At 36.8% G+C, this 10,611-nt stretch overlaps 1 protein-coding gene across 1 annotated transcript in view; it reads left to right on the top strand.

The window, feature by feature from the left end:
• nbas (NBAS subunit of NRZ tethering complex) overlaps positions 1-10,611 on the top strand; it is a 158,103-nt gene that overhangs the window by 135,044 nt on the left and 12,448 nt on the right. Inside the window, exons 49-51 of the mRNA XM_016496323.1 lie at positions 2,743-2,882; positions 5,654-5,798; positions 6,005-6,133. Of these exons, the coding sequence (XP_016351809.1) occupies positions 2,743-2,882; positions 5,654-5,798; positions 6,005-6,133 (414 nt within the window). The remainder of the gene's footprint in view (positions 1-2,742; positions 2,883-5,653; positions 5,799-6,004; positions 6,134-10,611) is intronic.

Raw genomic sequence — 10,611 nt, 5'->3', positions numbered from 1 at the left:
AAACGAAAATTATGGTGTATAAAATTGATTTTAAGATAAAAAATAGACGATAAAGAATTAACTTGACGGAGCTCAAACTCAAAGCACACGGCAGCAGCAAACAGGAAGTGACGTATGTATATTTTGTATAGTATGCAAAAAAAAGTGTTATTATGTTAGGTTAATTTTTTTAAGTGTGGAAATGTCTGGTATTACTTTTAAGCACATACCATCTTGAGTGTTTCTTCTAGTCAAGGCACATCTTCTACTAAGTGTGCACTGACTAGTCTCCCTAGGGGAATTCCAGAAGGCCAATGGAACCATTTGACCTGTTGTCTGTCTTTGTCACTGATTAGCTTTTAAGTTTTTCAACACACCTTTGTCACATTGAACATTGTCAGGGACATTGATGAAGCTTGGCAGCATATTAGACATATAACCTCATTTAACCTCAGAGAAGTGCAATGTTCTCTGCTAAAACCCCAGCCTGCTATCTTTATTGTTGTTAGTATTTCATATGAACGATAAACACAATTCAGGCTAATTAATATGTGTTTGTTTTTATGTTCTAACCTTTGAAAAATAATGTGTTTTTTGAACATTAAAGCATGTCAACATATTCTGTTACACCAAATACACAAAATAATCGTCTTTAAAAAAGCATCATATGACCCCTTTAATAGAAAATTGAAGAGCCTCGGAGGCCCGTGAACTGCAGGTCCTCGGTTTGCCAACTCCTTTTATTCAATTAGGAGAGAGACTGATTGGTCTCTGGAATGCATGCTGTGTTTAGGTGTTGCCTCAATGGTTATTCTCAGATCATAATAAATGTAGGTCAAACATGATTGGCTGTAATGGGTTTAATAGGCAGGTTATTAATCGTCTGAATGTGTAGGATGGTGGTTGAATGGAATTATGGTGTTGGAAATACTCGGGCAGAGGTGTCAGTTTCATTGATTTTCACATCAGTGAATAACAGTGAGACAGGAGACAGCGAGAGAGTGAAAGGAAGTGTGGGAATTAGAGACATTCATGCCAATATGATGAAATTGTTGCAATCTTTTCATTCATTCCATATATAAAATTTTTGTTTCAAATAATGTTGCATTTGAAAGGTACTATATGCATAAGCATAAATGCTTGAAATTATTTTTGTTCATAAATATAAGTTGTGTCTATGTATACATTTTATTACAAAACTGAAAATGTATTTTTTGCATTTTAAGTTGCATTCATAGTCTACTTGGCTTAAAAATTTGAGGAGGATTTAAAAAAGTGTTTGTTCAAATGGACATGATGCTACAGACCTGTGTATGGGCACATATGGACGGATATTACGTGTTTTATGACCTTCATCACAATTGCAAACCAAAACAGTTGCCATATCCTTTGGTTTTACTGCAACTAAGTTTCTTACCCACAGTCATTTTGATCAGTTTTTTTGCCCCCCTGAGTTTTCAGCTATTTTCTGTCATTTCTTGGAGCATGCTGGTACCATGGCATGGAATTGCTCTTTGACTTTTTTTTGTTTTTACCCTCAGAAATCAGACATTTTCTCAGCTGTTAAACTGCACTCACGTTGCACTGAAGGGAAATTAATTACTTTCTTTCTCCGCCTCCCTCTTTTGGAGGAGAACGAGAATAAGGGTCACCACAGGGGAGAATTCACTCCTTTTGCCACAGAAGTCATTGCGTTCTGTGTGTGTGTGTGTGCTAGTCTAGCTGTTTCAATCCCTCTCTCCTTCTCCTATCTCACTTGCTTTGTTTTTTCATGTTTAGCCCTTCTGCTATTCGTGCATTCTCCTGCCAGCTCTCTCCATCTGTAAACATCCTGTCTTTACCTTTTAGTTCTGTAGCCTGAAAGATGTTCTGCCTTAAACAGATTTAGTCTTGGCTTATGATTAGCTGATAAGCCAAATACTTTATCTTCTGCTTTCAGTCTCAAAGATTTGCATATTTACTGTTTGGTCATGCATTTTAGTCTTGTGCTTGGTATAGCTGTTCAGTTCACAGTCCTAAAAACCAGGAAGTGAATTAGCATTTTCAAGTCATGGATTCCCTCAGGAAGTTTTAATGAGTCTGTGGTTAATGTTAACTTCCCCTTTAATTTTAATATTAATATATTAAAGTGAAAGGGAAAGTGACATGAAGTGTAGCCAAGAATGGTGTCCCATACTCAGAATTTGTGCTCTGCATTTATCCCATCCAAGTGCACACACACACACAGTAGTGAATAGTGAACAAACACACACGCACACACCCGGAGCAGTGGGCACCCGGGGAGCAGTTGGGGGTTTGGTGCCTTGCTCGAGGGTCTCACCTCAGTCATGATAGTCAGTTGTGGAAGGAGAGCTGGTCATTCACTCCCCCCACCTACAATCCCTGTCGGTACCGAGATTTTGTAGACATTTCATATTTATGCAGTAAGTTGTTTTAAAATGACTTTTTTAAGATTAACATTTGAAGTATGGTTTTGCGTAACTTATGTTTTAGAAACAATACGTAAAATGTGAAAGTCTCTTCAAGTAATGTTAACCACAAATTTGACTCATAAACCGCTATTTTAAAACCACATTAGTAATTCCAGAGGGAACCTTAATTAGCATTCAAATTAGCATTCTGAATTGGCCTTCAAATAGACGTCATGAATGAACAGCTCTTTATTCTTTTTTCCATTTTGTTTTAATTCTATACATTTTTATTTCCCCTGGGAAAAGTACAAAAGACATGCAACTTTCTCTCTGCTTCCTTCCTTTTTCTCAGTGTGAGATGCAAGATGTTGAGAATGAGGAAAAGCGAAACTCCTTGTTCCTGGAACTGTTGGAGTCTAGCAGTAAATGGGAGGAGTTTCAACACCTTATGCTCCTCCTACAGGCGTGGCCACCAGTGACTGACAAGAGCAGGTGAGACTTTGGTGTTGACACTCAATTTCCAATTTAAATATTCACTTAAAAAACGTATTATATAAGGTATGATGTACAGTCAGCTGGTCATTGTCACAAAATAAATCCTGACAGGATGATTAAGAGAAGATCAGACCAGTTAAAACTACATTATCCCACTAATTACACAGATACTTAACAGATAAATAAAACGTAATGAAAAATGTAGGAAATTGGTTGCCAGAGATTGCAGTCAAAGCTAATGGTCATTATACTAAATATCTGACTGTAAGAATACCACGATTGACCAATCAGAAACAAGTATTTTAGAGAGACCAGTATACATGCAATACGTATACATTTGCCACAAGCTGAATTTATTTTTCAAAATAATATCCTTATGAATCTCTGTTGTTCTTTGATTTTCTTTCAGAAAGATTTTTCCCTTCTATATATATATATATATATATATATACTGTATATATATGTTTTCTCATTAGATGTCTTTGAGTTGGAGTGCTATTAGACCATTAAGTGTGATTGTAGGTTTGATGAGGTAAATTGTTGTGTATTATATAACTGAATGAGTGGTGATGGTCGGAGAGCTGTTCTGTATTCGGATCAATAGACAGAAACAGGGAATATAAGCCAGCTGATTATGCATTGTGCCACATTTTCAAATGGCTTGAGGTTTTTTTGTTTTCATGAAGACATTTGAATTAACATTCTTGGAGAAGAACAAAGAGGGTTTGTGTGTGTGTTAATGTGAGTTTTTGTGTGTTTGTCATTATGCTCTTTGACATTTAAACAAAAGGTGAGTGCGATAGGGAGTCAAATGTTGAGAGGATAAAGGAGAGCTTGACTATACATTCATGTATTCACAGAAGTTCACATGTGACCATGTGCGCCATTTGTGTATCATCACTTAAGATTCAGACGGCACATTTGCTGTCTCCTGAACACCTGTCTTGTCGCTCCTCATTCTGTCTTGCTTTAGTGAGTCCTAGAAAAGGCCATCCGAATGGAAATCAATTGAAATCAACACACCGCAGAGCTCTGGGTGGCAGCCTTTTTCTTAGAGGATACATAACACTGGCCACACCATGATCCTTTTAAATTATCTCTAATGTTTTTCCCATTAGAGCTCAGCAGTTTTCATTCAGTAGAACCTTTGCTTGTAGAGCAGGGGTGCCCAACCCTGCTCCTGGCGATCGACTGTCCTGCAAAGTTCAGCTCCAACCCTAATCAAACACACCTGAAGCAACTAATTAAGGTCTTCAGGATCACTTAAAAATTAAAGGCAGGTGTGTTTGATTAGAGTTGGAGCTAAACTTTGCAGGACAGTCCATCGCCAGGAGCAGGGTTGGGCACCCCTGTTGTAGAGTCTTAAAGGGATAGTTCTGTTGTCAATTGCTCACCTTTGTCATTACAAACCTGTATGACTTACTTTCTTCTCTGGAACATAAAAGAAGATTATTCTTTTGTGCATACAATGGAAATTAATGGTCACCAGAACTGTTTGGCTACCAACATTCTTTAAAACATCTTTGTTGTTGCACAGAAGAAAGTAAGCCATACAGTTTCAGAACGGCACAAGGGTAAGTAAAAAGAATTTTCATTTTTAGGTGAACTGTTCCTTAAATTATTCTCCTAACAAGAGTTGAAATCGAAGTTCTGGTGGTACTTTTAATTTATATTCATAAGGTCTCTATAGATAAGACAGTAAAAAAATGAAAATGATGTCATTATTCATTTACTCTAATGTCGTTCTAAACTTGCTGTTGTTTTTCTATGAAATACAATATGAGAATTTTGTCAAATCTTAGTGACCAGTTAAATTACAGAAAATGGCAGAAAAGAAAAAGAAAAACATAATAAAAGTGGTCTATGCCTCATATGCTATAATCTTCTGAAGTCATACGATAGCTTTGTATGATTTAAGTCAACTAAATCAAATATAGTAATGGCATAGATTGGATGTCACTAATATCAAACATAATTGGGTTTTGCATTTCTTGTAACCAAACACCACAATGTCAAACCTGCTTCAGTGCCTGTGATTTGAGAGCTGTAGCAGCTCAACTTAAATTTCGTTTTATGACTTTAGAAGACTTGTAATACAGTGCATGAGTTATATAGACCATTTTAGGGCACCTTTTATGGTGCTTTTGTTGTTAAAATCATCTACGTTTAGGTGAAGATTCTGAAGATTCTTTGAAATTCTCTGTTTGTGTTAAAATGGCAACATAGGGGTTTAAAAACGACATGAGGGCGAGTAAATGATGAGAGAATTTTGCGTGTTTTAATGAACCTTTCCTTTAAAGAAGTTTTTATAGCCAGTCTATGTATCCTTTAACTACTGTAATGAATGTAATTTAGTTGTCCAGGTTCCTTGTAACTGTGGATTGTGTTACTATCTATAGTACTGTTGAACATTCTGTGTATGAAAGGCCAATTTCAATTATAAGTGGAATCAGTGTGTGCGCGATTGCATTTGATTACGATTGTGTTTATCTCAGTCGGCAGTGGAGTTTGTTAGAAAGCTTCTCTCATTTCTTGTAAGAATTCAGGAGATAAGCATATGTGCAGTTTTGTAGCTGCACGCGTGTAATATGCCATGATAATTATGATTGGATTTCTTTTTCATTATACAGACACTTTCCTATTAAAAGTTTCATGGTGCAACATGAACATTCATGATCCTTATTTCATGTCATTACATCTTTAGCACTGGCCTGTTTTTGTGTGTTGGTCTTCTGAACACCTTCAGACACCTGTGTCTCTCTACACAGGTTGGAGACGGAGCAGAACCCCTGGGTGTGTCTTACATCCGCCCTGCTTGCATACTCCTCAAACCTTGCTCAAATCAACATCGGGAGTGAGGTTCTAACTATGTGCCGATTGCTCTACCCGACCAAACACAAACTTAACCCCCAGGTAAGAGTGTGGGTGTCATCATCACTACACACAAACAGCACTGACAGCATGTTTAAAGTAAAAAAAAAAAAAATCTGTGTAGATGCTGAAAACACTCCTACCTTTGTAATAGATCTCTGTGCTTTTCCTGTAACATGTTACTGTGAGTTCGGCTCTGCTATGTTGATTGTAGCGTGACATTCACACTTCACTTGTGTTTATTTTAGTGCGTTGGGTACATTTCCTCTCTGCTGTTGAACGCTGGGATTAGGCTGCCCGCTCTGAAGTTGATGACAGAGAGCGAGGATGAGCATCTGCACAAACTGACGCAGGATCAGATCAAAAACATCACTGATGTAAGTTTCATTCTGACTGCGTTTTCTTTTGCAGGCCGAATCTGGTGCTCAGTAACCACAAAGTGGACTTTTTGAGCATTTCCATTGATTATGTGTTTTCTGGGAACCTAATCCATGACTTTGGTGTTTCTAATTCAACACTTAACAGTCAAGGTACAGGAACAGTGTTTGACAAAATTGATTAATTTTAATCTTCATTTTGAAGAACCGATACTGATTCTTTAGTTCCAACATCACTCTTTTAGTCTATGCTGTTTTCTGTTGATGTGTGAATAAAACATCACTAAGCATTACTAGTAGCATGCCTGGAATTAAATCTTTATATTTCAACAACGAATAGTTATATCATTAAAAAGTTTATATAAAAACTGCCTTATGTGAAATTTAAATGTTTTTATACAACTCCGTTTCTAAATCTAAAAATAAATAGTAATTGAATTTGGACTGTTAATTTTAATCTTTAGTATTATAGTAATGTAGCAACTAACAGGGTTCCCTGTATAGTTTACAGCAGTGGTTCCCAACCCTGGTCCTGGAGGCACCCCAACACTGCACGTTTTGCATGTCTCCTTAATCAAACACACCTGATTCAGGTCATCAGCTCATTAGTAGACTCCAAGACCTGAAATTGGTGTGTCAGAGAAAGGAGACATGCAAAATGAGCAGTGTTGGGGTGCCTCCAGGACCAGGGTTGGGAGCCACTGGTTTACAGCATTAGTTGAGCGATTGTATTCCATAAGAAAAACTGACATGTAACTGATATATATCTTTAACGTTTATATTTCTTTAATGTTTCAACTTATTAAATGTTTCAGTTATTTACCAACACATTTAGAATTTTCATTTAAATTTAAGTTTTTCATTACTTTTTTTCAGCTTTATTTCAATTAATGAAAACGATTTTAGTTTTTAGATTTAGTTTTAGTTTAAGTTAACAATAACAACATTGCTGCACTTATAATGAAAGCGGTAGCCACATTGTTCACTTGCAGAGTAGATGGTTTAAAACTATTTAAAATTACATTTAATTGATAGACTAATCAGATTAAATTATAAAAGGTTTTAGTGATGTTAACATAGTTGAGTAGGTCACAGATTGGAGAGTCTTTTACCAGGCCATTTTGTTCATTGGCCCATGGTCATTCAGCATTTTCTAAAAGTGACCTCTAGGCTTGCCGCGATTGACGGTGATACCGGTGTTAAACTGCAACACCGGTTATGTCACTTGCCCACCGCGTCACCGACCCCCACCGTCGTTTTCATTTTTTATAGTAATAAAAATCATCATCAGTTGATTCATCAATCATCAGTTCATCAATCATCAGTTCAGTAAAAGAACAGACACTACAATTAAAAACTGAACGCGGCTGCTCAATGCAGCGACAGTCGCATCACAGATCAGATTTCATTTATCCAGTGAGGAGAGTGAGTCGAGCTGACTGACAAGAAGAGTGGGGTGAGACGATCGCAGATGATTTAGTTTCAAAACGAAATGCAAAAGCACCTGTTTGGCAATATTTTGGATTTTGAAAAGCCTGTTGACTTTTGCCGTTTATCTGATTTTGGAAGTTTTTTTTTAAACATTCGTTTCTTATTTAATTGGTTCCACGTTGTTTGCTGATTTTTACTTTATTTAAACTTTGTGTCATTTATTTTATTTGACATCAAGGTGTATGCCATGCCTCCCAAGCTTTCTTACTCGTTTTGCTATTTAAACTTTATGCAAGTTATGTTATTTTATATTAGGCATAGCCTGCCCTATAGCATGGTGTATTTTTATTTGTTTTGTTAATAAAAGTTCTATGTTTTATATATACGCTAAAGTGAGTTTGACGTTGTATTTTGTTGTTGCATTCAAGCGATTGATGCCGAATTGCCGCTAATTCGAAATGCGCATGGCGCTTTTAAGCTATTTAAAAGCGAGGAAAACAGGGAAAGTTCAAACGAACTAAAAACAAACAATTCCTTTACTCCGAATTGCCGCTATTTGAAAGTGAAAGTAAAATGCGCATGCACTTTTACAAGCAATTTAAAAGCAAAGGAAAGCAAGGAAAAGAGGGAACACCCCCGCCCCCGCGGTGTTGTCACACGTCGATTAACCGGTGGGGAAATTTCCTCACCGTCACAACCCTAGTGGCCTCCAGGTTAAAAAAATGTAAGTATTCCTGTCCTTTGTGTTAACAGCAGTAATGAAAAAAGGGATATTATTCGCAACCCATTGCTGGACAAATCTAACAGTCATGGGTGTATTCTTGTCAGCTAGCCACCGCTGTCACTAGTAATGTGGATTCAATTAAACTATTAAACTGACTGTTGACACCAGAAGTGACTGTGAATCAGATATGTGCTATCAGAGCTCTGACCGTAACCTCTATCTCTCACTGACTGCAGGTCAGATAAAAGTCAAGCCCTCGCAGCGCCATCACTTAGTTTATCCTCTCAGGTCTGCTAGAGGGCTAGATAAGCAATGGCTGTTGTCGGAATGGCTACACATTAAAACCAAAAACGTAGACTCTTCCCAGAGACCTTGGAAACAGGATTTGATTAATCTGCATTTTTCTACACACTTTTAATCTAAAGCAATTTACTCTACACTAATTTCTGCCACAATTCCCTGGTATAAGCCAAGAGTTAAATGCCTTGCTCAGCTGCACAATGGTGAAGTCTCAACAGGTCATGTGTTGACACAACTGTATACTTTTAATTTCTTTTTCTTTTTTCTTTTCTTTTTTTGTAGTAATTATAAGGAAAATCTGCTGAATTAAATATGGTAAAAGAGTTGGGAGTACTACACGCTTTAACTGCAAGCATTATCAAACAAACCAAAAACAATTAATTTTTTGTCTTTTTTTACCTTTTTGAAGGGCTGATAATTTCCTTGATCTTTTGAAATAAGTTTCAAAACTTCATTCCAATACATTTATTAAAAATAAGATGTAAAAACAGCCTTTCTGAACTTGCAAATTTGCTGAAGTCAGTTGGATTGATAGATTAGCATATGACAGCCCACATTTACATGTCAGTTGGTGTAAATATTCAGTAAATTAATCCACTGTGAAGCAAAGAGGACCAAGTTTGACAGTTACTAACACCAAACACCTAATGATAGGAGTAACATGTGGGAAAGTCTGTCAAAACCTGTGACTGTGTGCACTTGCATATCCTTCCAAAGGAGCCTACCGTTCAGAACGAGTGAATGAAGTTTGTTTTTAACAAGGTCCCTTATCATAGCCTGATCATAGAGCACAGCTTGAACCGCTACACTACCACCACAGCTCACTGCGATGCTGTTAGGGTTCACCTAAAAATTCATCATAGCCCAAAAACTGACTAGGGAACTGACTGGATAAGCTGCGTCTCAGAAGGATCAATTAGAGCTCACATTCTCGCTGACTCTAGATCAGATAAAGCCATGAAACTGAGAAGAGCTCACTTAAAATGAGGGTAATCTCCTTCTCTCGGGGCAAGGGTTATGTGCTTTCATCTCCAAACCTGGCAGAGAGATAGAGGAAAGCCAGAAAGGAAGGAATAGGTGCGTGCGTGCGTGCGTGCGTGCGTGCGTGTATATGGCTTCAGTTGTGGTGGTCTAAATTGTTATGCCTGACCATGAATTGTGGTTGTTTGTAATAATATTATTATGGAAATACCATACATTTCTTTTTTGCAAATGCCAAGAAATGTGCATTTTTATGTCTCTTTTTATGGTGCAGTGGTGTATTATGAACTCAAACATGTGATGTAAACGATAACTCTCAGGTTTCACTTCATTTTTATATTATTTAGTTTTGACTTATATTCAATTAAATTCAAATTTATTTGTAAAGTGCTTTTCACAATACACATTGTTTCAAAGCAGCTTTACAGAAAAGTTATGCCTGACCATGAATTGTGGTTGTTTGTAATAATATTATTATGGAAATACCATACATTTCTTTTTTGCAAATGCCAAGAAATGTGCATTTTTATGTCTCTTTTTATGGTGCAGTGGTGTATTATGAACTCAAACATGTGATGTAAACGATAACTCTCAGGTTTCACTTAATTTTTATATTATTTAGTTTTGACTGTTATATTCAATTAAATTCAAATTTATTTGTAAAGCGCTTTTCACAATACACATTGTTTCAAAGCAGCTTTACAGAAAATGCATGTGTCTACATTACAATTTAGAGTGATCTGTTATCAGAAGTGAATGTGTCCAAGTAATGTTCATTTCACAAATGAACAGTTCAAGGTAATAGAATCATACAGTTAGCTAACATGAAATTAAATTAAGGCAGAAGCTCATTAAAGCGATTATTACAAGTGTCATCATAATGATTACAATATAGAGAAAATTTGGCAGCTGTGCATGTCGATTCAAGTCACGGGGGTCAGCATCATCTCTTCAAAGGTTTTGGGCCATCTGAAGTCTTTCTATGAGGCTGGATCCACACTGGAGCTGGTGTAATCTCTAGTTACCTCGAGATGGGCATCCC

This window comes from Sinocyclocheilus anshuiensis, unplaced genomic scaffold (genome assembly GCF_001515605.1).
Source record: "Sinocyclocheilus anshuiensis isolate Anshui unplaced genomic scaffold, SAMN03320099.WGS_v1.1 scaffold306, whole genome shotgun sequence".
NCBI lineage: Eukaryota > Metazoa > Chordata > Actinopteri > Cypriniformes > Cyprinidae > Sinocyclocheilus > Sinocyclocheilus anshuiensis.
This window is presented reverse-complemented; position numbering and strand designations above follow the sequence as displayed.